This window comes from Propithecus coquereli, unplaced genomic scaffold (genome assembly GCF_000956105.1).
Source record: "Propithecus coquereli isolate 6110/MARCELLA unplaced genomic scaffold, Pcoq_1.0 Scaffold99, whole genome shotgun sequence".
In the NCBI taxonomy this organism is placed as follows: domain Eukaryota; kingdom Metazoa; phylum Chordata; class Mammalia; order Primates; family Indriidae; genus Propithecus; species Propithecus coquereli.
This window is the reverse complement of record NW_012156284.1, coordinates 5442546-5470064: the sequence shown is the minus strand read 5'-3', so window position 1 is coordinate 5470064 and position 27519 is coordinate 5442546. Positions and strand designations below refer to the sequence as shown.

The window sequence follows — 27519 nt, the reverse complement described above, 5'->3', positions numbered from 1 at the left end:
TTTGAACTCACCATTCAGGACTTTAATTTAAATGTCATGTCCACAAGAGAGCCTCACCTGACTGGCTTCCTCTCCTACCACTCCAATATGAATAAGTTTGAATCAAAGCCACTAAGGGGATGTAACACTAGACTCCATGAGAGTAGGTTTAAGTTAGCCCCACTCTCCATTGATCTGAGTGGTACCAGCTTTACACATGGTAAGACTAAGGATATTAAGGGAGGCCTCCTAGTCTACTGCTTGTCCCAGGTCTGAAACACCATCAATTATCCTACTAATGTGGTCTCTTCCCCTACCCCTTGATGTTTCCTCTTACAATGAAAACACCTCTTAGAGTACTGACATATTTGATATGCATGTGAATTAGCTGTATGTGAATCAGGTATCAGAATGTGAATTAGGTAGAAAAAAATCATTAAACAGAAACAGAGTTTTAATGTGGGTGGGGGCATATGGCACTGTCACAAGAGATGTTTGAGAGAGGAGGTATGGCAGCAGGCAGGGTGAAGTGGTGGCATCCCTGGGCATGTGAGATGAAGAGAGAGGGGAGGCTGCAAGGTCAATATGCTTTGCTCTGATAGACATCTTAAACTGTCAGTGGCAAATCAAATTCAATATTTTTATTCCCTCCAATCTTCTTCTACTTAAACATAAAATTAATTAGGCAGAGGTTATTTATACATTTAGCACTGTGACTATTTAAAAGTGAAGTATGATTCCAAAGTATAAAACTGCTAATTTTGAATGAGTTACTAGAACCTGAAGGAATGTTCTTTGTGATTAAAGGGGACAGAGAATGCATAATAGCCACGTTTGATGAAGTTCCAGTTAATGGTATTGAATGAAGACAAACTCGGAATTGCATTTCAGAGTCATCCGATACATACTCAGAATCTTTAAAAAGCTAACAACACCCAAAATAAACAAACAAACAAAAACTCTTGAGTTCTGAAGAGTTTTATTTTATTTATTTAAAGAAAGCTGTGTCTGTGGAATAAAATTCAAATAAATATTTCTGAGAGTATATTTTTTATATTTCAGGCAATTTTCAGTTGCTATTCTGATTATAGTCTGTTGAGCTGCAACTAACTACACTTCTTTGGAATGAAGTTCAATCCTATCTAATTAAGAGTAAATAATAAAAAAAAACACATCCAACTCCAATTAGCGCAGATGATATTACAATAAACTAACCTTTGTGTCCCATTTGTCAAGCTCAAGAAATAACCTCAAAATTGAAATTTAAAATTGAAATAACAAATATCAGCATGTCTTAGCATTTCCAGAGTGAGGTTGTTACTAGAGTGCCATCTTCAGTGCAATGTACAAAGAAAGTTGTTTTTTCCTTTGTAAAAAATTAAACATCAGAGACTATTCTTTTTGGAATGCTGACACTTATAATGAAAACATTACAAATTAGGGAAGATTTTACTCTATGTCTCTTCTAACATAATGCTTAATATCTAACTGGTATTTGAGGGCTATTGATTTGTTACTCTAGTATCTAATAAAGATTATCTATTAGTAATTAAACTACAAAGATCAAGTGTTTAAATGTTCAGGATGAAACATGTTTGATAGTCTTGCCTTGCTTGGTAAATGATTTTAGTGTATAAACCACAGAATCCTTAGAATCTGAAAGTCCTCTAAGATCATATAATCCAAGCTTACATTCAAATAGATTTTGTTGAATAATATCCATCCTCTTTGTCAGAAACATTCTCACCTCGAACACTTCCATGGCTAGAGAGCTCTGTATTTTGCTTCTAGTTCATTCCAGTTATGGGCTTCTCTAAAACCTTATGGAAAACATCCTTATGCTGCATTGGAATATCTCCATGAAGCCTCACTCACAGATCTTCATTCTCCTCTTTGGAACTTTCAAATAGATCAGTGTAATGAAAATAACATTATCCTGTGAGTGAGGAAAATCAGGTCCTAGACCAGACTTGTCTATAATACATTATGTGACCTTGGGCAAATAACTTTCTTTCTCTAGCCTTAGTTGTTCTTCCAAAAGAGAAGGAATTAGAACCAAATGACTTGATTTGGAAACTCAATGAGTATGTATGCTCACTCAATTCTCCTGTTATGGCCCTTAAACATGGAAAATGACAATTCTTCAATAGGCTCTTGGATTACCTCTGCTCTGATAATCCTTTAAGACAAAAGAAAGGCCATTTACTACAGCCTCACTTGGCTATAGTAAGCACATTATGTTAGAAACTGGCCATCTCCAATGTGTTCATAGTCAAATCAGCAGCTGAAATCATATATGCATTTGGGATTAAATAACCAATTAGTACTCACACATTTTACACTGCAGCACAGCCTAGGCAATCAAGAAGACTGAGTAGAAAGTGGAAATGCTGCCTATGAACTGAGTCCTGTTCCCCAAATAATGCACATATTGAAGGCTACAAAGGTTCAAACGGAGGTGGTCTACTGTGATGTAATTTTAACCAAATGCCTGCATTTTGGTTCTCTTAAAAGCCCTCTTTTCTTAAGGACATACTAATTCTCTTTTTAATCCTGATGGTTTTATCCGGTTTCCAATACACATTTCTGTGTAACTGCTTAGTTACATATAGAAAAAAATGCTTTGTGAATTTTCAGGGTGAGAACTGATACAGCAGCATTTCAGCAGCTGTGCCAAATCTGAGCAAATGAATATTTTCTGAAGTAGGGAGTGCAAGGGGAAAATAACAGCCATATTTATGGCAATACATGGCAAACCTGCTCACATTTCAACAATGATATATTTCTCTAGTTATTGCAGGGGCACCAGAGTGAAAACTGATTTCTTTGGGTCCAGGTCACAAGCTAAGGCATTGAATTTTGATTCCAATGCAAAGAAATCTAAAACATAAGAAATATCTTTCTAAGATTGACTTTTTTCTGATAACTCACTCTGTCATCTCATAATTATCTTTGTGTCAGCAGGATTTCTTTATAAATCTATCACTTACTGTACTAAATTTTCTATATTTCTAGAAGTTATAGAATGAAACAGGCAGATAGAAGTGTGATGATATTTTTCCATAAATAACTGAGTTTCCAGAAGGGAGATTAGCTTCTACTTTGAATGAAAGCAATGAATAAAACAACTAGTAGCTTCTGTGAGTTAGAGGATAACTGACGAACAGAAACAAAGACACAACGTGGAATTACACAACTGAAAATACTCTCTAGTGTGGTAATATTACAATGGGGAACATACATTTGGACTTAGAATCTGAGCTTTTTTGTATGTATTGCCAATAACTATCAAACAACAGTGAAAAAAATTCTCCCTAAGCTAGTCCATGCCATAGATGGTGTTGGCTGTGTGTAACAGCAGAAGGGAAAAATTTCCAGCAGGGAGGACTTGGCAAATATCACACATCCTGCTATGGAGCAAGGGGATCCATGGCAGATACATGGTTTCCTGGAGGTTTGTACAGGAAATGGTTTCTGGAATAGGTACTTGATAATTTTTATTGAAATAAGATTTCTGAAAACAAACCAAAAAGCTTAGCTGCTTTTTATCACAAGATTAGGAACCCAAATGTTTGTACTAATATATTTTGCCCCCTATAATGATGCTTTTGTGTAATATGAATGTCTCACCTTCTATTCTCATTAAACAGAAATACTACTTATCGTTTTTTAACAGGTAAAGCTGTATCGGGAAGTCCTGCCAATCAGTAAGTCTGTGATTTCAGTCAACCAAGGAAAAAATTCCATGGGGCTGCAAAGGTAACTAGATGTTTTAATTGACCAGTGAATTCTGTAAAAACTATCAATTGCTAATGTTGTGCTGACAAAGCTTAGAATTCATATTAATTTAAAAGAAATGAAGAATAGAGATTAAAGAGAAAGAAGTCTAAGTTTTAACGTATTTTACCATGATTCTTGTTCAGTAATTGGGTTCTGGAGTTCCATATATGTAAAGTTTCTTTTTTCTTAATACTGCTTTGCCCTTATCCTCCTGGATTTTAACTTAGGTACACAAATCTTAGGCATAATTTTCAACCAACTATTTCTTTTTTTTTTCAAACTATTCCTTCTTTTTAAAAAAATCACATATTCCAATAATTTTTAATCAAATCCTCACCCTGGGATTCTTTGTTTTGGATCTAGATGCCCCTACATGGCTCTTTGAATAAGGTTTGTGAAAGGCAGAAGCAGCACTGATTTGTGCCATGGCTGGTTGCCTGGAAATTGCACACAGAACCATCAATTTAGTAAGCTTATAGATTGAGTATGATAAGGATAAAAGAGTTAACAAATAAACAAAATCAAAATCCTCAAAGCAAAAGACATAACTGAAACCCAAGGGAGTACTGGGAGATAATTTGGGCCTAATTTCTACTGCGTATGACACAGTGGTCATGTTTCATTTTAAAGTGAAAGCAAAAAAAAAAATAAATTATCATTTGGGCCCCAATACTTAATTTGATTTGAAAAATCTAGGTAGTCAAGACAGAAATATTTTACTTGTTTACATCAACTAGATAATTCCCTTTGAGCATAATTCACTATTTGCACGTATTATTCTCTCTCTTCTGTGCATATGTGTATGTATGTACATAGACCTGACCTATCCTTGTAAATTAATATAATGATTGCATCAGCTAAAAAAAATAGATTATTTGCATTTCTTTTTGAACTTGAGCTTTACTAATTTCACACTAATAAACACACTGAATGGCTACAAATGTGGCCTATAAGACTTTTATTTGTGAAAACAGCATTAAAGTTACTGCATACCAACTCCAGAATTTTACCACAACAGTTCAGTTTACATGAAACAATGATGGAAATATACATCACAATTCTTTGTAAGGAGAACAGAGATTACTATGATTTTCAAACACTTCCATGAGCAATATCGACTGCACAACATGCCTTCATTTTAGGCTGTTATCTAGCAGCATCTGACACGATCTAGTATTTGTGCGGTGCCAACTAGAAGACATGTATCATTCAGGAACTTGCAAAGACTATTTGCTTCATACAGCTAACTTAAAAGTGATAGTGTATGCTTATTCATTACCTATTCACATTATTTCTCTGATGGCCTCATTCATGAGCTTTTTAAGTTAAACAAGCAATTTGACATTTTTGCTATATTGGAATCCCAGAATTTCTATCTCTACGTAGCCAGTGAATACAAAAGTAAACTAATGTGGAGGGTTGAGTAATTGTCTCCTGGTTCTGGGTTATATAGTCAGTGAATCTGTTAATTATGAATTAATGAGAAGTTTGAATCTTTTTATTCTCAATAGAAATTATTTGACCCAAAGTATTAAAGTGTCTCAGAGGCCACTTTATTTTCCCTCTGTAGATATAGGAACAACAGGTTAAAATAATTTTTAAAAAATTAAAAAATCACAGTATTTCATATAAGATGGACAACACAGATTCCCATCCTTGATTTTCCCTTTTAAACACAATCCTATCAATCAGTGAAAACTAAAAAGACATGAAATAAATAAATAAAACTACATGAAATTCAAAATTAGGTTAAGGGCAGTTTTGTACAAAATAAGTTATTAAAATTCATTGGACCTCCCATTTGCTTTTAAGAAATAAGATATCCAGGAAATATGAAATTGAGGGTTAATAAATATCAGGTGAACTTAATATATATCACCAGTTATTCCCAGTAAATGAAGCCACAAAGAGTATATTTTGCTTCAGCAAATCTGATCACAGTGACTAATTGGATAAGCACTGGAAATGAGGCCAAACCTTGATTTGATGCCACTTGTCTACATAACAGTGGCTGGGACCCAAAGCCTTGTGCTCAGTATTCATAAAGAACTAAAATAACACAATCTCTTGACGTATTTCCTGGGATGCATAAGGCATTCAGTCCAAAAGTACTTATATATTATATCTATATTGTTCACACCATAAGTACAGCTACATATACATGTAAGGCTACAACAATCTTTATATTTTCTCTATCTTCTCTTCCCATAAGTAAACGAGACTTAAATTCACTTTATTGGTTAATATAGTCTGTTTATATTCTTTTCTGTCTTCAAATTAACCATAATGCAATTGGATCATTTTTATCAACCATAGTAACTATGGTAAAGTGACGGGCTGATAATTTTGGTCATCTTTAAAAGAACCAAATAATAATCACAATTCACCCATAAACGGGTAACTAATCTATAACCAGTCAAGCTGACCACGGAATATAGAGATCCAGATGGTTTTCTAAAAGTATTTAAGGGGATAGTTAAGATTGAATACTAGTATTTGCCTATCTGAAGTTATGTCCGATTCTAACTGATTAGTGAGAATGGCCAAGAATCAAAGCATGTTGATCTTGGCACTGTGTGACTCTTCTCCAGAGGGGCTGTCAGTGGGAAGGAACACAGATTGCAAAAATGTTTCTAAAGAAAGCAACTTTTAACAGAGATTTAGCAATTAAGTTGAATACAAACAGTATTCTAAAGCTATGCATCTTACCCTCAAATCTGGGTGAAATGATCAGTTTGGCTACTGCTTTATTTCTTCTGAAAAATAATGGAAAGACAAACATATTTAACAAACCGTGGCTTCAGAAATACCATTGTAGCAAACAATTTTATTAATACTTTCATAAAAATGGCATTTAATAAATTCTCTCTAATACCTTGATGTTATTAAAAGCAAACAAAATTCATTAAAACAGTTCTGTGATTTACATTAGCTTTTTTATAGCAATACTTGATTTTTGTCTTATAAACTAACCTAAAATACTAATAATCAAATCAGGGTAAAAACAATACAATGTGTTTTCTTTACTTTATTTCAAAATAGTGATTATAAATACATTCTTAATATATTTTCTCCCCAACTCTTTGGATGCGACAATAACAGCAACAACAACAACAAAAAACTCAATGTGCTCATTTCATACAATGTCAATGTACAAATCATGCAAAAGATATTATAGATTAATATTACCACCGCACATTTCTAGACGTGTTTTGAGATTTTCATTACTGGTTGATGTTACTCATGAGGCCATGCCCTGTATAATTTTTGCATCCTTATGGCTTAAAAAAAAAATGTTTAAAAAGAAGCAACAAAAGAAAGATGATCTTAAATGACTTTCTAATTGATATATTTATTGTTTATTATTCAGAATGAAAAACTAAATATAGAATATAAATTGCCTTATAGACTTGAATCACTGTACTTTAATAGCTGCTTTCTCATAAAATTACACAAAGATTTACTTTTAAAGAATTGAATCATCTTTATTGATTTCATAAAAAAATAATTTAAAACTTGATTTATATTACACGGACACAATATATTATCTCAACCCCTCCACTGATTTCATAAGATCTAAATTTCTTTACAACCTTTCTAACGTAGCCCATACACATGAGTATAATGCCAAGAAGCCCATGATGTGTCAGACCACAGTAGGAATGGGAATTCCTTGGATTTTCTAGATTTGAATCAAAGTTCTGCTAAAAATGCCATACTGATGTACACATCATACCTCAAGGGGTTAAACTAACATCAAGGTTATAGTTGAAGCCAACAAAATGTAGATACAGTATTTTAACTGTTCTTATACTCAATTCAGAACTTAGGCCTAACTACATTATCATAAAATATACACGTAAAACTAATGAGAGACAGGTGTAAAATAGTATACATTGTAGAATGTAGGCACAATAACTTTAGTTAAGGAAAATATATTAGCCTTAACCAAGGATTTGTTACTGCCAATTATAATTAGAACCTCCAAATAACCACGTACATTTAAATTACTTGTTTTAAAAAAGTTAAACATTTATACCTTTTAGCAGAAGAATATGAGATATGCTACAGCAAGCTTTGGGATGGTGACAGGTACTCTTGCCATCGACAATTCTGCAGAAACCTTGAAACATCTTCAAGGCATCACCACACTGAATGAAAGGCATCATCCCAATGACCTATTATTCCCATAGAATGGATGGGGCTTTCTGGTTCCTCTCATAAGTGTCTATTTAATATCCTTCAATCCTTACTTTATTGACAGGATAAACTAAAACACTTTCTTCGAAGCCTTTGCATCTTTATCCTGTCAGTATTCATTAGGAGCCCTTTAATTCATGGATGCATGCATGCATGGTAATGGCATATTAAAAGTCCTTATGAAATTGTAGATGAACAAAAGCTGTTGAGCACACATATTGCTTTTCAAGATCAGAAAGCAATTATTTGTTTAGATTTTTTATATTCATATAAAGTTTTCACAGACGTTATCATGAAAATTAAAATTACACATTAAAGTTTTAAGAGCACCGGCACATACATATGGAGACGTTTTTGCTATTAAAAAAATCTCCAAATTATCTATATGTAAGAATATATACCCAAACACACATTCACACACACACACAGACACACACACACCTCTCCAAGAATGTCAAAGTTTTTTTTTTATTATTTTGTTTTGTTTTATCTTGGAACAAACACATAAAGCCCTGAAATTAGTGATTAATAAAGGAACTGCTATTACAACTTTAGCCATAATATCATTTTAGAACCTGCACCAAAACATATGCTATTTGGAATTCATGAAAAATGTCTATGTTTACCTTCTTGGTTATCTTACTGATTAATACAGTAACTTAAGAGATGGAACACACACACACTCAACACTATATATATATAGATGTGTGTGTATACATACATATATATATATATATACATACGTATACATGTTTGTGTGTATATATATAAGCAGGCCAAACAGGCAATGTGTTTCTGGATATCACTTTGCTAATCAGGAGCTCCTCCAAATCGTTATACATCGCCCATTCTCAAGTGCTTCATTCCTTTGACCAATTTTGACATAGAACTTAATGGCACAAGCAAATGCAGGGGCCTATCATTTGTAGTTGTAGACTGTGAACTCATCTGAGATCAATGCAAGCTTTTTACAGTGAGGATTTGACAGCCAAGATTACCATGATGTTTACAGTTCTACGAGATTTTCTGATAGTAGTCAGAATAATGAAAGAACAGGATACTGATGCATACAAGATATAACTATTAACCTTATTCATTAATTTTTTTAAATACTTGTAGTGAAAACTATTTGAATTAAGTTCATAGAATCCTAAAAAGCAAGACAACTGATGGCAAATAACAACTGCCCCAGACACAATACAATAAAACCAAGGAACCTATTTTAAAATGCACAATCGGTAACAAATCTGAAGGTAATATGCTAAATTCACAAGAATAGCACAGAATTGTTTTTTTTTTTTGTATTTTTGTTCCTTTGTTTATTTGATTTTTTTTATTTTTAAATTATACCTGATCACAAAGTCCAGAATATTTCTGTACACATAAGCCTCGGTTTTAGTTTATTTTTTCTATCTAAATTTATACCTACTGATAAATTGACTGTGATCAGAAAACAAGTCAGGCATATTAAATACATATTAAGGAGTACATATCTTTCCTATTTAGTGTACAAAGTAGTACTTCATAAATATGAAATATGTTACAAAAATAGCTTCGGGTGCGCTCACACGGTAAGCACTTTGCTAATTTTGGACAACCTTTAAGGATTGTGGGTATTTCACATAACTGAGAACAAACTCTAGTGTTAGTTTAATTTGAGCCACGTTTAATTCTGATAAACATCATGTATTTTTTCAGATCACCACAAATGGTAGGTAACTCATGTTATTTTTTTCCTTTTAGGTTTTTATGTATAGACAGATAATGCTTAAGGTGTTCAAATTTATTTTATAGTTATGTAATGCATGTTATATTTTAAACAAGTATTTGCACAATTTAACATTATAAATCCAGCAGTTTCAAGATGCAGGCCATAAAGGTTACCGATTTACAAATACTATTGAATGTTCTGTCTTTGCATGCTTTTTTTTTTTTTTTTTTTACTTTTCAGATAATCTTTACACAGAGTTGTTACAATGCCACAAATCAGAAGGATTATTCCAGTTCCACCAACTTAATCTACGTGCAAGATGAAGGACCCAGCTGAGGTACAAACACTGGTACCAGTTTTCTTAAGTTTGCTTTACAAAGGACAAAGAGACGAAGGTTTTGCATTGGGGTACAAAACAGATTTGCCTCTTGAGGTTAAATTCCATGTATTATGTGTATAAAGCATCCCTTTGGCAATAGAGTTTGCAGTATCCCCACAGGACTCCACAGTATAGGTTTTATGTAGTAAAATCTATTAAGGGAATTCTCTTCTACTTGACACATCTTTTCAGCTACAGTTAATGAGACACCCTTGGAAACACCTGCCTCTATGCCTATTGATAATATAGTATTTGGAAGTTTGAAGTCAACAAAAGGCACTTTCATCATTAAATAAATGTCCTCTATATGAAGTAAGATTGCATGACCTAGATCTTGTTCAAAGCTGTTTGCTCCTCAAGGACTTGTAGGTAGTCGGGGGAACTCTGAAGTTTTGCCTTCAGTTCAAAATACTCGCTCTTCCTTTGCTCCACAACAATTTTGCTGTGGTTGCCACCTATAAGTGACTTCTTGTTTTTTTTGTCTTGTTGTTTTTCTGGATAGCGGATTTCAAAGCCACTGACACCTATGCTATTATACTCCTTTTTGCTTTCGAGAAAATTCTGAATGAACACATTAGAATCCCTACTAGGGAATAATTCATCCAGCTCGTCAATTGTGCTCAGTCTCTTCCTGGTATCCATGTGCAATAAATCTTTCTCCTTGTCGGCAACATTTCTCATAATGACTTTCTGTCCCGGGGGATCTGAAAACATGAACCCGGTTTCTGACTCTTTCAAGCCGCAGGTGTGGCTCTTGCTCATCTGTTCTATGGTTTGTGGAATGAAAGCTTCTGTGCTCAGTCCATCTTTTTTATTTGTTTTGTGGTCATGCTTCCTTAGCTGCAGCTGCATGGAGCCACACTCAGGATTCCCCAGGCCTTCGTGTTTCACCATGGGTTTCTTGTTGCGTCGCAGAACAAAAACAAGAAGGCAAAAAGCAACAAACACAGTTAAAATGAGGACCACTAAGATACTTAAGATTAAAATAGACAGAGGCACTGGGCCACCAGGAGGACTTCGAATGGGACCCAATGGGGTCGTGAATGTAATGGCAGGTGCAGGGCTTGTGAATGGTGCAGATGGCTTATTTAAAAGCTTAGGACATAAGATTTCATTTTTGAGGGACTTCAGTTCAATGTTGGCAAACTGAACAGGTGTCTCACATTTCAGTTCTTTCACAATAATACCGTCATTCAACTTTTCTAACCACAGCTTTAATGCCACCAAATCACAAGTACAGTCCCACGGGTTGCCTTCCAAGTCAATCTGTGTAAGAGACTGCAGCTGATCGAGGACCCCACTGACAGGTAGGTACATGAATTTATTGTTCCTCAGGTTCAGTCTAGCAAGGGGTGCTCCAGAAAAAATGTAAACGGGTAGGCTCTTTAAGAGATTATTGTTTAAGTACAGTAACTGCAAATTTGGCATGGAGTCAAAGGTGCCTGCAAGGATTTCCTTAATCAAATTGTATTCCAAATACAGATACTGCAGGTTATGAAGGCCTGAAAATATTTCAGGATAGAGTCTTTCGATCTGATTGCCATTGAGATACAGCCTGCGTAAGTTAGTAAGATTGTGGAATACATCTCCCTTGATCGCTGTAATTTGATTGCTGCCTAAATGTAGCAAATCCAGTCCTTCAAACTCGGTGAGATCTGACATGTCGACATCTTTGATGCTATTGCCATTGACATGCAGCTTCTTGGCATTTAAAGGTTTCGGTATCAATTCAGACATGGACTGTATATTTTTCTCTTGGCAGTTCACACTCAGTCCCAAATCTGAAGGATGTGTTTTGCAAAAGCAAGGTGCTGGGCAAGGTGTGAGAGGAGGCACCCTTGTTTGGTAAGACACAATCTGACTGAGATTGCGATTGGAGAGGGCTTTGCCTGCCACAATTCCAGAGATCTTGGAAGGATTTGTTGTTTTTGGTGGTTTGGTCACTAATCTGTGCAAAGATATTTGGGTAGTGTGACCATTAGGAGTGGTGTAGCCATTTTCCAGCTGAGATGGAGGCAGGATACGTACATCAAAATCACTGCCTGTGCCCATGGGGCATAATTCTTGCTTGTTGGTTTCTTTTAAAAGCCTCCCATATAAGTCACTGGGAGTTTCACAGATAGCTTCTCCTATGTAAATGTTATATGGCATGTTCTCCAGCCAAGCTTTTAAAGGCAACAAATCACAGCTACAGTTCCAAGGGTTATCTTCCAGTTGCAATTCGACAACTCGGCCAATGTGTTCCAGAACTCCAATATAGGGGAGCTTCTGGATTCTGTTCCCTCGTATATCCAGATGGGTCAAAGATGCAAATCGGAAAATATTATCAGGAAGGAATGAAATCAGATTGTCATTAAGAATGAGAACTTTCAGTTTGTGGAGCTTATTGAAGGCTCCTCTTTCAATATATTTGATTAAATTGTAGTCAGCCTGGAGATACTCCAAGTTCTCTATGCCAAGGAAAGTGTCAGCTCGGAGAATCTTTAATTCATTGTTGTTCAAGTGCAACTGCTTTAACGCACTGAGCCCAAGAAAGGCTCCTCCCTCAATGTTCTGCAGTTTATTATTTCCCAGATGTAGGGATACTGCGTGTGAAAAATTCAAGAATGTATTTGGATAGAGGATATTTAAAAAATTGTTTTGGAAATTGAGGTGATAAAAATTAGACCAAGGTGGTTTCAGCTGATTTGGTCTGTAGACTGAAACCTTCTCACAGTTGACATAGAGCACATTCTCAACTGACACGCAGGAGCAAACATTGCAAATTTCCACCGATATGTCAGAATTTGCATTTGTCGAAGAAATCAGGGCTGACAAAATCAGAAAAAGCCAAAGAAACATCTTCTTGCAATCAGCAAACAACTTTATGCTTCTGAATAAAGAGAAATAATCTAAAAAATAAAAAGAAAACATTTTTTCAATGGTCATTACTTGAAAAATTATTGATGTTTAAATCATACCATAGTGAACACATGCCTATAATTACTAGCATAGTATTTTTAAAGCACCCAAAACTCCAAATGTTCTCACTCAGTCTAACAATAATAACCACCACAAACTGCCATACATTTTATTTCCACATCCGTAGTTTATACAAAATTTACATGTGCAGAACACACAACGAACAATAGGAAAAAAGATTAGTCATGCTTAAACCTTAACAATTTGAAAATATGTTTTTTGACCTGGATCATCAAACTATGCCCTTGAATAGGAACCTTAAACTTTCTATCTGCAATTCAAATGACTGACCCCAGACCATCAAATATGCCATGTAGTTTGTACCACAATGGCATTCAATTAGTGGGTATCTATTCTAGATAGAGAAGCTGAATAGAGAAGATATTAGAGCCAAGGGTTCAATGGAGGATTGGGTTACTGTAGAGGGGAAGATTCAAACACCAAGGGATGGTGACCTGGGAACAGATTTGCCTAAGCTTCAGGCCCATAGGTAAACTCATTGCTATGAATCAATTCACTCCTGTACACTTCTGTCTTCAAAAGCACAGTTGACTCTGTGGGATCCTAGAAAAACAACCTAGTAGGGGATGGCTACATTTTATTTTCTGGTAAATAAACAGTATCTAGTTCCCTGTCAGTTACCTCCCAAGGGGGGGGGGAGCCTTTTGTCTTTGGTTCTCTGAAGGCAGGAGAGGAAACTGCTTGCTCCTGAATGCTTATCTGATCTCCAGGCAGGCTTTCCACCCCCAGAACTGGCTGTCCTGCCTGCCTGGCCCTCTCCCATCCCTTTATTTGCCATTTTGAATCCAGTTCCCACTGATGGTTGGCTTAAATGCTTGTCTCCTTCACTTTGACCACAGATTGCAACTGCCAAGGAAGAGGATTTCACACACTACAATCTTTGAGTAGCTTTATCTGCAGCACCAGACATGTTCAGTACAGCACATTTTTGTTTGCTTAGTTTCCAAACACCCACCCGCCCCCCAATATTACCACCCCATGTCCTTTTCTATAAACAAATGGTCACTTGTTGGTAGAGTTTAATGCTTAGCAAATTATCCTGTTGTAGCCAACTACTTAAATACTGCATATATACACAGATATATACAATGCTTCACAGAACAGATTAAACACAACACAGAGTGCATGGTATTGATACAATTTTAGCAATGTGAGTCTTTTCAATCATGAATGGGAAGATGGATACAATTTAAATATGGTTACCACCAAATATTAATTAAATAAACAAAATACCCGGAAACACACAATGAGAGAATGATGCAAAGAAAGAAGTGTCACACGGAAACTCCTTTGTGTATTTTGCCCATGAGGAATCAGCTAGTGGTAAAACCGAACATGTCTCAAGGTAGACAATCCATTAGCTAGGATCCAAGAGGATTTGCATTTTAAGTAGTTTGGTTCAGAATACAGCCGGCAATGCTGAGATGCTATTTGGCTGCCATATAGATGTGCATTTCCCCTATTCACCATGACAGCATGATTGGCATTGCAAAAAGAAGTCATAATTCTTAGGTATGACATCACCTAAACCAACTTTCATTGTAAAACCAAATTTCTTGATCTTTTTAGCCTTGCCATGGATGCAGTTTTCAACAGCTATTTTGGTTTAGTTGAGTCATTTCTTGTTATTAACCATCACCACCTCCCACCCCAAAACAAAGAAACCAAAAAGCAACCAAACTAAAAAAACAAAACAAAACAAAATCAGAATAATACAAATTCAGTACAAAAACAAGAACCAGAAACAACAACAAATCTGAAAACACATAAGGAGCTGCCTTTCCCCTCATAATTTCTACTTTAAGTAGGAAGGGAGAAAAAGGCGCAAGGACAAGCTATGAAGTTTCCAAATGCAGCCCTTGTGAAACAGAGGAAGCTGCAAGCAGCTGAAGGAGCAGGCAAGGGAGAGAAATAGTGGATTGGCCAAGGAGACAGTGGTAAAGAGGCACTGGAAGGGCAAGAGACCGTGGAGAAGTGGAGAAAGAAAGAAAAAGGGCTTGGAGAAGGGAGCTAGACAGAGGGTTAAAAGGGGCACTGAACTTACGTGAAAGAAACCACAATTCATGTGGTACCAGTGAAACATGCACATTTAAAAATCAGGGGAAAAAAGCAAAAAGAAAAGAAAAAACCCACAAAGTACGAGTTGGGTACCAAGAGCCTTCTCTCAGTGGGCTGAGAGACGTTCGTCTCCTTCCTTCCCTCTCTCTCTCTCTCTTTCTCTCTCTGCCCAGCAAGACATTCAGCTCCCAGGGCCAGCCAGGACTGCACAAATCCGGCATCCACCCGAGTGCTGTGCCTGGCGCTGCGCGCTGCGCAGAGGAGGAGAGAGCTGGCCTGACAGGGGCAGACCACTGGTGGGCAGGGGGTGGGGAATGATGGGCTGAGGTGGCTCCTCTGGGCCTCACTTAGGAAAACCCCGCTGGCCTGCCTCAGGCTGGGGTGGGGGTGAAGGGGGTCCTCGGAAAGACTCGGCCACGTCTGCCCTGGTGCGGGTGCTCTACCTCGGCCGGTGGCGACGCTGCTAGAGGGGCCGCTAGCGTGTACCGCAATGCTTTGCCGCATCCTGGTGTCCGGAGCCGGTGCGCAGCCCCCTCCTGGGTCCCGGGCCAGAGCAGCAGCCTCGCGGACTGGGTGAAGGAGGCGGGGTACCGCGTGGGATATCACGGGGGCCTTCAGCCCCGCTGCGCACACATTTCTCCGCGTGCTCCCATCCCACAAGGGGCAGCTGCCTGAGTTTCACTCTGCCTCTCTAGACCCAGGCGTGCGGTGAGGAGGAAGACCTCGAGGACGACGGCAATAGGGCGTCACTGACCCGCCTGCCACAGGCGGAGTGACCCCATGGCTCTGCGGCCTCGAGCGGTGGCCCAGGCTCCCCCTTGTCACCCCCCACCCCCACCCCGCTCCCCTGACCATCTACATAATACTGCTCTACCAAACCAGAAATCAGCTCAACATTTAGGCACATTGCAAAGTCGCGCAGCCAGCACTCGCCCGGTTTTGCAGGGCTTTTGGAGTTACCCACCGGCTCCTCCTCTCTTATTCCCAGTTTTGTCAGATGCCAGCAATCTCCAACCAACCCGCGGGCTACTGCCCGGAGCCTCAGATCCACGTCCACGGAGAGTGCCTGCGAGTGAGGCACAGAAAACAAAGCCAAGCCCAGCGCAGCGGCCCCGACAACCCGAGTCACCAGTGATCAGGACACTTTCCCCGCCGCCCCAGCCGCCTGGGGAGCAGCGATGCCAAGGACATCCGTATTCTTTCCGGTTCTGAGGGACATGCGACCTCGCCATGGACAGGCAAGTAGGAGGTGGGGGGGGGGGTTAGACACCACGGCCACTTTGGCCACTTAACTGTCCCCAAACCAACAGGATTCAAACTAAAAATAATAAGCTACCTGCCCCCTCCGCCCGCGCGCGAACGAACACACACACGCACACACACATGCTGCCGAATCGAGCGGGGAAGAGGCAGCGTGCGTGTTGTTGCAGCTCACGCAGCCCCCGCTGGAAATTCACGAACCTCGGTAGCCCGGCGTCTTTTGCAAGGCCCGCCACGCCGTGACCCACGCTGCAGTTTCCGCGATGGTCTCTAAGTGGTCTGGAATAGAGCTTCTCCGCGCCGGCTCGCCCGTCAAACCCACTGAGCAGCCCTAGCAGGCGAGCAGGCGGGCAGTGGCGCGCGCGCGCGCGCGCATCCGGCCAGACACCGCGCGCGCACCCAGCCCCTCGCACACGGGCTGCACCTTTACATACACGAGCTGAATCCCCGCCCCCGCCCCCGCCCCCCGGCACACAGGCAGCCCTTCCTCAGACACCCAACCACTTCGACCCTAGCACATTCCTGAGCCCCCCTGACCCCCACGCAGACATCCCCACTTGATTCCTTTTCTACCCCCGCACCGAGAAAGACATCGCGCTTTCCTCCCGGTGTCCGCCCCCTCTTTTTGCCTAAAACATCCCCTAGGGAGGAGCGACCCCTTTCCTCCAGTAGAGACCCCAGTCCTCTAATGCGGGCGCGCTTTTCTCCATCCTCCCTACCACATACACGCAGACTCGAGTCCTTTCTTCTCCCCCAGTCCCCTAAGAACGAAGAAAAACACACACACAGACACACACGCGCACACACACACGGGGCGTTCCTTTGAGAGAGCAACCAAAAACCCAGGAAAAGCCAAAGAAACGTTTGAGAGCCTAGGGGAGGGCGGTTGAGGGAGGAAGATAGGGTCGTCGAGTCTACGCGGAATTGAATAATTCCAGGATGCAGGGGGGTGAGTCAACAATAATAACATTCAAATGCAACAATCGCACTTGGATTTTGTATCGCGGGTACAGTACCTTTGGCTAATTGTCACCCCGCAGAACAGAGGGCTCCGGGAATACTTCTTGGTAGCGTGTGAACCTGGATGGAGCCTTCTTGGGATCGGTTTCCTGGGATCCAGTAGTATTCGCACTCCCCCTACCTGTCTGCTCCTAAGGGGCCGGGGGCTTTAAGGCAAAAGTGTGAGACTTTTGCCCAAAGTGAGACTATTTAGCGGGGTTAGGAGAAGACGGGTTAATTCTACGCACCATAGAACTCTGCGAGCCTTTGGCGCAGAACGGGTTAAGCAGGATGATTTTGGAGCTGGAGGTGGGGATTGGGAATAGGTGATGGGGTAGAGGAAAGAGGAGTGTGGGACTGGAAGAGATGCCGCACTCGCGCGACCGAAAGAAAAAAAAAGAAAATGTGCTTTGGCTACTGAGCATGCCCAGTTCCCAGCTCAAGCCGTATAAGGGAGGCATTGTGTGCGTTCCACTTCTCCAGGCTTTGGTGGTGACCGGGAGGGGATTTTGGTTGGGGAAGGGGGTGGTGGATGGGAGGCATTAGGGAAAGGAGGGTTGGGGGGGGGGGCTGTGTGGGAAGAACTGTGAAGAGGGACGGGGAAGGAACCCCCTGGATACCCCTTGGAGACAGAGAGAGGGAGAGGGAATGGACTAAGAAGTCACTTCAGTAGCCCCTCAGTGTATACCAAAGAGACTTTAGCAGCTGAGTCTGAAATATCCAGAGGCTGCCAATCCAACGTGTGGATTAAGGCCTCTTCTACCCATGTTAGCAGTTTAGTGCTTCCAGAAGAGAGTAGGGATGTCCTGAGAAAGGACTAATGTTCAAACTAGCTTCATGCCGTTGGGTAATTTAGTTAATAAGCTAGTTGAGAAAGCATATACACCTAGGGGAGAGAGTCAGACCTAGTTTGGCTGTCATGTGTGTATTTCAAATACCTGGTTTCCCTGAACAAGTAAAGGCTAAAATATTCATTTTACTCCCCTCCCCCAACCTTGCTGTTTTTGTAGGTGCTTGGCTAAGAAAAACAACTCTCTCTCTTTACTCTGTGTCTGTGGGAATAAACTGGCTTTAGGTAAATAGAGCTAAGTTATAAATGGGAAGTATTTCCCTAGGACTCACGTTAGCCCATTTTTTGCCACATTTCCGATAATACTGCCAGACAAGTTTCTTCAACATCCATGTTTTACCCACTTCACTTATTCAAATTCCAGTGACGCTAGCCACAATAGAGTATAGCCAGTATCCAGAAATGCTTTTGCTTAAAAATTAAAAAACTCTTTAAGCTAAAACTAGCAATAGCTTTGAAACCAGAATTTGGCTATCTGCCTGAACTCCTACAGTTAAATATTTACCAGAAATGCTTGATGTTTAAAGGCCTCAAATCTAGGCAAAAAATATGATGGGTGAAGGATTTATTATGTTATTTGTGAATAATGGCATAACTTCTATATAGTCTGTAATATTTATTCATATATATGGGTTTTTTTTTCATTTTTGTCATTGTATCAGGCTGCCTTCAGGTTATATTCATGCAAATGTTTTCTGGGCACAGCATGTATACAGAGATGTACATACAATATTTAAATGAATATTTAAAGAGATATGTGTATATAAGCATATTTCTTTATGACCTTGGTAAATATTGCATCTTTCATAAAGAACTCTTTCCTCAACCCCATTCCCCATTGCCTTGAAAAATTTAATCTTCTCCTTTAAAAAAAACCTAGAGGCAGAAATTGAGTGGACAGCAATGGCAAAATTTGCAATATTCAATATGAAATCCATTATGAAATAGCATTGCTTAAGGAAACAGTAAAGTATCTGTCTATAACAACATATGTAGTCTCCTCTTACTAAGGCGAAATGTATTTCCTCCATAGGTAACAGCTGCAGTACGTTGAAAGATCCCTGTACTGTTGTACATTGGAACAAAACAGATTCTGCTAATTAAGAACTCACATTTGCATTATATTGCATAATGCAATTTGAAAGCAGTAATGGATACCAAAACAAGTTGGCATTTATTCTAAATGCAAAGGATTCAGGAAGCCACAATATATTTTATTGGGATAGGTGAATTGTTTGTCCTTCACTATAAATGTTAACAAGAGTCAATAGAATGAGAAAAAAAAATTTATCTGAAAATATAATGCACATTCCAAGTACTGTAATAGCTGAAAAGGCCAGATTTGGATAGTAAATATCAGATGATTAAAATGCCTATCTTTATTCAACTTTAGAAACTGTTCTGAGACTTGGCTATATTTAACTGTAATAACTGTGAAATGTTCTTTTTCATATGGATATGGAGACAGAAATCTGAAAGCAAGTACAGCTAGTGCATCAATAAATTACAATTCATATTATTTTTAAGAACTTATCAGTGGTTAATATTGAACTCTTTAAAATGAATGCTTTAAAATATTTTACTGCTTAGAAAAGATAAAGTGGACACTCATAAAATGACATAGAAGTAACAACTTGCGTGCTTTATGATTCTTTTACTTTCAAAGTAATTAAAAAAACCAATTGTTTACTCCTGCAGTCTCTTTTCCACTTCCTACAACTACAGGTGACATCCATATAGAAAAATAGTAAACTAAGGGAAATTACTAGCTTAAAAAAAAGGAGTAAATATATAAAATAGAAGTGTTAAAGCCCTGGCACTATTTATGGCAATTGAAAGAAAAACAAAGTTGTTGTTCTTCCTAAAATATATGAATTCAAATATTGTGAGTTTTGCAATAACCTCACGGTTTTTCTCCAAATGTCTCACCATACTTAATCTTGGCTTTTCAGGAGTACAGCTGGAAGCATAGGGCTACTTTGTGTCTCCCTCCTTCATGGCAAATAAATAACTGCACCAGGAATTTCAACAAAATGTTGAATATCCTTAATTCCAAAGGCAGTTTTAGCCATTAAAACACTACCAACCAATAAAAATTATAAGGCCAACATGCCAACATGCCTTAACCCTCATTGGTCTTTCAGTTTTATTGTGTTCCTCATTTATCCTGCTGTGTTTTGCTGCTGTTTAAAATCAAATTAGCCTTAATTTTCGAATCCATGTATCACAGATCTTTCAGTTTATTTTAATATTGAAGAATTAATTTATACTCTGGCATTTTAACAATTAGAAACTTGGCATTTCTATAAGTGGAATACAAAAAAGTTCTTAGGTTGCTAATATATCATCTGGGAAGAGAGTTTCCATAATCAAATAAGTTTAAAAGACCATTGGTTACATAAAGCTAAACATTTTTTTAACTTTGGGATTTCTCAAAACATTTAATTATGTTAAAATGAATTTTTATTTATCAAGGGAAAAGGGATATGACATGTAGCATTTCACAAACATATTTGACGGATGGAACCTTTTTTTGATAATATACAATTTAAAAAACTGGTGCTAATTGCTCATTTTTGCAAATTTTGTGAAATTTAGGAGCTGAAAGGGAGTTTCTAGATCATAATCTAATAGTACTACTGTCTAATGAGAGCCTCTTCTTAGCCACATGGCCTACAAATGTTACTTCATTTAGTTCTATGAACGGGGTGAGGGATTATATTTAAATGAGTTTCATAGAGGCTAAATAATTTGTCTGAGGTCATACAGTGAGTAAGTGACAGTCAAGATTTGACCCCAGGTCTTTGAGATCTTTCTGCTATTCCACATTTTATTTTCCACAGGGCACTTTTAACTTTGAAAGTAGAATAGATTTTCCAATGATAAGTACTTGAGTCATAAATGTTTGCAAGTATTAAAGTATCAATGCTCAGCACAACAATAAACCAATAAAAGATGTGAAAAACAATTCACATCAATTATGCATGACAGGGTCTCCTGAATCTGATTTTACCCTTGGCCAATAGCGGGCTTCTTCCAGCCAGTCTGCTCTTTCAACCCTCATACCTGAGTTGATTCTGAACCTGTGATGATTTCTCAGTTGTCACTTGTTAGGGACAATTGCTTTCACTATTGCCGAACGGAGGCATGTAAAGCAGTAATGTTCAACCCTAGACTTATTACAGAGGTAAGACAAAAGAGCTGTTACCCAATATGACACCGAATGAATTGGAAAATGTGAGATTAGTTGATTATTTGATTAGATAATATCAACTAACTCACCTTCCATTTTCCACAGACATCTGTATAGTACAGCTAGTAACTTGTCCTTTTCAGAAACTAAAGTGTCAGCAGTGAATGTATTAAAGTCTGTGTACTCCAGGCATTGGCTAATTTCTCATGTAATATTTCATTTAAAAATTATTCTTTCTAAAAGAATAATAAAGAGGGGTGTTGTTTTCAAGAATTTTTGTAATTTTGGTGCCTAATGAATACTTGTTCATATGTCTCACTAGTACCACGTATATTGTCTAGAATATTATTTTGCTAAGCTACAGATGCTGACATAATAGTGTCTCTGTTCTGTTTACTCATTTTATTTCTGTATTTTCTCTAACTTGGAGAAATCTAATCTTTCTCTTTCACTGTCAAAAATTAGGGCTTCGAAACAAGCTCAACTGCCCTCAGACAACTCAAAGATAATAAAGATCATGAAATAAAAAATAGGAAGTTAATAGCTAAACAATTTACTGTGAGAATTACTCCCATAGGCTGTACAAGTTCCATAACACCAACTAAAGCTTTGTCAGAGAGACAGAAAGTTGATGAGAAACCTTCCATTTTTACCATCTTCAACTCTATCCTGGGAACCAGAGTGTTGTCTCTAGCCAGCAAAACATTATTTTTTTTTACAAAAATATTGAGGACTTTTTTTTCCAATGCTTTTATAAGAATATTTTCCCTTCAAAATATAAACTTAAACCTTTCTTTAAAAATTGTTGTTGTTCCTCGCTTCCCATCTTTTTGTTTTGTTTTTGTTTTTGTTTTTGTTTTAGAGACTCCTGGACAGTTCAAAACTTGGGTCAAAATCGGGGGCATAAAACAAGGCAGAAAGGGCATAATATGAAGACATGAGTTATGGTCTGACTGTATCCCAATTACTATTATCAAAAATAAAATTTATCCCTTTCCCAGCCTCAAAGAGTGAGTCAGAGAAAAACAGAACATCTGTGTAAGCTAGTGTCATGTATCTGTGATTGACTACCTTCTTTTTCAGTTGGAAATTGGAGTTTCTAATTCCCCACTCTGACTCAAATTGAGTAATGTCTACCCACATAAGGTCGTCATGAGAATACTGTCCTCAGGTTCCATGCAAAGGAATCATGGTATATGAAAAATTGTCACCACAGAGAATTTCTGCTCTTTTATATGCACAGAATCATTGTTAATTAGAAGTTTAGGGTTTAAAGGAACCTTAAAGTACTTCTAGTTTAACCACTCACAGTCAAAGCCGAAATCCCCATCAGATTAACGCTCAATATTTGAATACACCCAGTGATAAGGAGCTCACTGAGAGTAGAAGCTCCAGTAAATCAATCAAAAATTAATTACGGATTTTTTGAAGCCTTTGCTGTTTTGTAAATGTGAAAGAAACAAAATTATACCTACTGGGATTTAGGGAGTGCAAAATTTGGAATTAGATGGGCTTGGAGTGAAATTCTTGCTTCACTATTTAATAGCTCTGTGATTTAGGTGAGTTAACTTCACTGAGCTTTACTTGCCTTAACTGTAAAGTGGGCATAACAAACTCAATCTCCCTGAGTTTTATGAGGATTTACTAATATAATGTTTTACATACACCTAACACTGTGCCTTCCTGGCAGAATATTATTTTCTTCTGTTCGTAAGCAGAATAAACTTCCACATATACAAAAAGCAAAGAATTTTGATGATAGGTTGGTTTCCTACTGTGTCTATCTGAGGATGGTGAGTAGAAGAGGGTGGTGGGATTTTTTTTTTCCCTTTTCGACAGCTATAACTATTATTTTAAAATAAATCCATGGGTTATTATCCCTCTTGGTATCCTTTAGTTATTTTTCTATTCTCATCTCATCTATCATTAGTTACTCAAAAATTAATTTTAACGACAATCTCTGCAGACATGAGCATTGCAGGCTATTTTTTTTTTAAATCTTGCTTGCCAGACTCTAGTCTAGAATCTTGTCCTCTACACTCCAGACCCACAAGAAGTGGGCTTTATACTTATTTCAACAGAATTCCTCATAATAGCCCAGGAGACAAAATTAAAAATATTTTTTTCTGAATCTTATCACTGAATATCTTTTTGGGGAAACAAATAGAAAAGGAGAAATAAAAGGATAAAAGAGGAACCAAACTATATGTTGCTTTATTTTTGTAACACGTGCAAAAACAGTTCAAGAGACGTTTGCACATTAATTTTATCATTTTATTGGTATAAAATGTATATTTTTAGAAACTTAGTGACTTAAAGACTTAAAGATTTCTTCTTCCTAAGATTATTTTGTCATAAGAGTGGAATATGCTGTTTTTAGAGAAAAGAAATTCAGATCTGACAAGATGTAATGCAATTATACCTGAGATCACATTAATGTGATAAATTGTGTATAAATTAATTCAATCTCAATCATCCAGCAACTATTCAGACAGATGTAGTGTCTACTGTACCTATTGTTAGTTGACTTTTCTTAGGATATTCATTGTTGGAAATGTTAAAATTTAACTTATATTATCTGTAATGTATTACTTCTGTCTTTCTATAGTAAAAATATTCTAAGATAAAAAGTGTTCAAGGAATGACCTCTAGCCAATGTTTTCTTTTTTTTTTTCCTACAGAGTTAATATTGTTGGGAATTTTTACTTCCATTTATAGCTGAAACTATTCTATAAAATTTCACTTTTATTATCTTTATGGATGGAGGCATATCCAGAACACCAAATCTATAGGATCCAACCACTCGGGGCAATGAGAAAAAATTAATATATAAGGATGGATCCTTTTATTTCTGTGCCTGTGTTTTAAGAGATGTGAGTTTCTTGAGCGTTGAAGGGAAAAGAGTCTTGTCAATAGTTATTCTGATTTTCTCTTTAAGAATCTGCCCTATGTGACATATGGCAGGGCATCCCTATAGAGGGGGTGTGGTCCTGTAAGTCTGATCTTCCATTTCTACCTCTCCTTGCACAATTAAGGAGGGATTCTGAAGAACATTAGAGGAAGTGCTATTCTCCAGTCTAAAATTTGGTGAGAGGCCATATTTCTGCTGGATGGTTGGCCAGTTACATCTTGCAAACTGAAAGATCTACAGGATAGGTTGAATCTCTGAGTTAATACCAACATTTAAACTTGAAATTAAATATATTGACAGGAAATTCTCTTTGGTTACAAAGTGTTTGTAAAAGCTTGTCAGATTTTGTAAAAGAGAAATTTCAAAAGGGGGGACATCTTGCTGTTCAAGAAGTTGAATTTGGTGAAAGTAGTGGAAACTCTATAAAGAGATAATTTCATATAATATTTCCATAGTAACAAAGGACTGGCAAGAACTAGCGGTTAAATGGATTTTAGCTCAAAAAGCAACTGTGTTTGGGTCCTTTTTTCAGCTCATTATTAAATATTATTATATAAGGGATCTCCAATTCATTAGAGACTCTACTTTTATCATATTGAGACTAGTAGTAAGAATGGACTAGCCTGGAAGGGAAGAATGGATAAAGAAGAAACAAATGACATTTTAGCATATTCGTGCCCACAATATATAAATTATGCATAATTATCAAGTAGGTTTTTGTCCTCAGTCAAATCATTAGCTACTTCAAGTAATTACCTTTTTGTTAACCAAGCATTTTCCTGTATTTACCACTGACTGCAAACTCTGAATTAAACACATTTTCACTCAGAGCTTTCCTGGAAAAAAAAAAAGCAAGTTTAATCCTCAGAGTTCTTAGGGAGACACATTGCAGCATGTACCACATAGATATAAACTCTCCAAAATTAACAAACCAGTACCACTGGCCCTTCTCATCTCCATCACAATGGTTGAGTGCTAGTTGTACACTGAAAGAGTCAAAATGTACACTGAAAACAAATGAGCATGTTTTACTCTGTCATAGGAATAGAAAATTGCCTTTCCTTTTGTACTTAAAGGACTTTAAGAATTTCAAGAACATACGAAGTTTAGTTAAGGTAGCCTGACTGCAAATAATCTGTTCAACTATAAAGTTCAGTTCATTAAACCTTTATTTAATGACTGTTACACATCAGGCTTTGGATACCAAGGCAAAATGAACTCTGTCTCTGTCCTCCGAGATCTCTTAGTTTAGTGATGAAGCAGATGAGACTATGTTATAATAAACAATATTCTGTAATGAATTGAATGGAAATGCCCTTCAACTACTGAATCCTCATCTTTAAACTTTACCAAATTTCTCACTTTTATTAAATGTTATGAAGTACTATAGTTGAAGACAATAATGGTAGGCTTCCATGGCACATATTCAAGGAAATTAAGAAAATCAGAACATTTCCTTCCATCAAATGGCAACGTCAACAACTTGTATGTCCTTCTGGAGATGACACAGTCCAAAACTTTGATATTCCTCCAGAATACAGAGTCAAAATTTACCATGTGCCAGGCATATTTGGAAGGAACATTAACAGGAAATGTTCTATAAAATAAGAAATTAAATCATTTGGAAGGGCCAGAAATTGAGATAGTTCACATAAGCAAAAGAAAAAAAAATGAAAGAAGACAGCAAAATAATAAGGATCTTCTAAAATTTAAAGTTCAAATCATGAAAACTTCATGATTCTTGTGACAATGCTGCACAGGGGTGACACAAAAAGGAAGAGAAGCTCATGTTGTTTTCAAGTATGTAAACATTACAGTCATCCCTTGGTGTCTGTGGGGGGTGCTAAAGTCCCTGATATGAAATGGTATAGTATTTGCATATAACCTATGCACATCCTCCCATATACTTTAAATTATCTCTAGATTACTTATAATTCCTAATACAATGTAGATGCTATGCAAATAGTTGATATACTGTATTTTTTATTTGTATTTTTCCTATGGTTGTATTATTATATTTTATTGAATTTTTTTAAATTTATTTTTATTTCAATGGATTTAGGGGGTACAAGTGTTTTTTGTTACATGGATGAATTATGTAATGCTAAAGTCAGGGCTTTTAGTGTGCCCATCAAGAGAGTAGTGCACATTGTACCCGACAGGTAAATATACCTCCCACCCTCCCCCTTTCTTAGTGTTCAATATTTATTATACCACTTTATGACCATATATACCCCTTATTTAGCTAGCACTTGTGAGAACATGTGGTGTTTGTTTTTCTGTTCCTCAAATACTTCATTTAGGATAATGATCTCCAGTTTCATCCAAGCTGCTGCAAAAGACATTATTTCATTCCTTTATAAAGATGAGTAATACTTCATGGTGTGTATGTGTGTGTGTGTGTGTGCGTGTGTGTGTGTGTCTGTGTGTGTGTATCTCACATTTTATTTATCCACTCATTGACTGATAGGCACTTAGGTCGATTCCATATCTTTGAGGTTTGGGAGAGGAATATTTTCCTACTGTGATTGGTTGAACCCACGGATATGGAGGGCCGACTATACATATGTAGATGTTAAGGAATTGGCTTCCCAAGTGAAAGTGAGAGGCAAATACAGTCATAAATATCTCCTGTACTTAGTATACATGTGTGTGTGTGTGTGTGTATACACATACATACATGTAGTGATTAAGAAACCAAGAAACATCCACCACAAAACTGCAATTTATTCTCAGGAAATAAGAGCAGCTTGCAATAGTATCCTAAATATAAGTAAGTCCAATTTTACATTATTACTTTTTCTTTTAACAATATACACAAATATGCCACAATATTTAAATGGGTCATTTGAAAAATATTTCAAGAAAGAGAGAAACCTTTCTAAAATTATTTTGCCAAGGCTGAAAAATGAATTTATTTATATTTTTGACTGTTTTAGTGGGTCAAAAGAAACTGTAGATTTACTTATCACAGCCATTTAGCCTTGGGACTTCTACCTCAGCCTGACGGTGATGGCTTCTAATTGTTGCTTATGGATGTCAAGAGACTTTGCACTTTTTTTCTGGTTTGCTCTGATCTTTTTTAACATAATATTTAATTTGTGCTTTTTGTCAGTCCACCACCAATAAACAATTCTTGTGAGAATGATGCACTTGAATTTTAGCAAATATTCCATTAGAACGTTAGTAGTCAGGATTTGTCATACTCTCCTCAGTT

The 27519-nt window shown here is 37.4% G+C and overlaps 1 protein-coding gene across 3 annotated transcripts; it reads right to left on the bottom strand.

Moving 5' to 3' along the window:
• Positions 1–9890: 9890 nt before the first annotated feature.
• On the bottom strand, positions 9891–17746 carry SLITRK4 (SLIT and NTRK-like family, member 4). Of its 3 annotated transcripts, none has more exons than XM_012665274.1 (2): positions 16551–16854; positions 9891–12940 (listed from the first exon to the last, which is right to left on the bottom strand). In XM_012665274.1, the coding sequence occupies exon 2, from the start codon at positions 12888–12890 to the stop codon at positions 10377–10379; it is 2514 nt and encodes an 837-aa protein (XP_012520728.1). In that variant the 5' UTR covers positions 12891–12940; positions 16551–16854; the 3' UTR covers positions 9891–10376. The 3 variants fall into 3 exon arrangements, with proteins under 3 accessions (XP_012520728.1, XP_012520727.1, XP_012520730.1); XM_012665273.1 differs by lacking the exon at positions 16551–16854 and adding an exon at positions 17366–17746 and having other exon boundaries at positions 9894–12940; XM_012665276.1 differs by lacking the exon at positions 16551–16854 and adding an exon at positions 16054–16225 and having other exon boundaries at positions 9894–12940.
• Positions 17747–27519: the final 9773 nt, after the last annotated feature.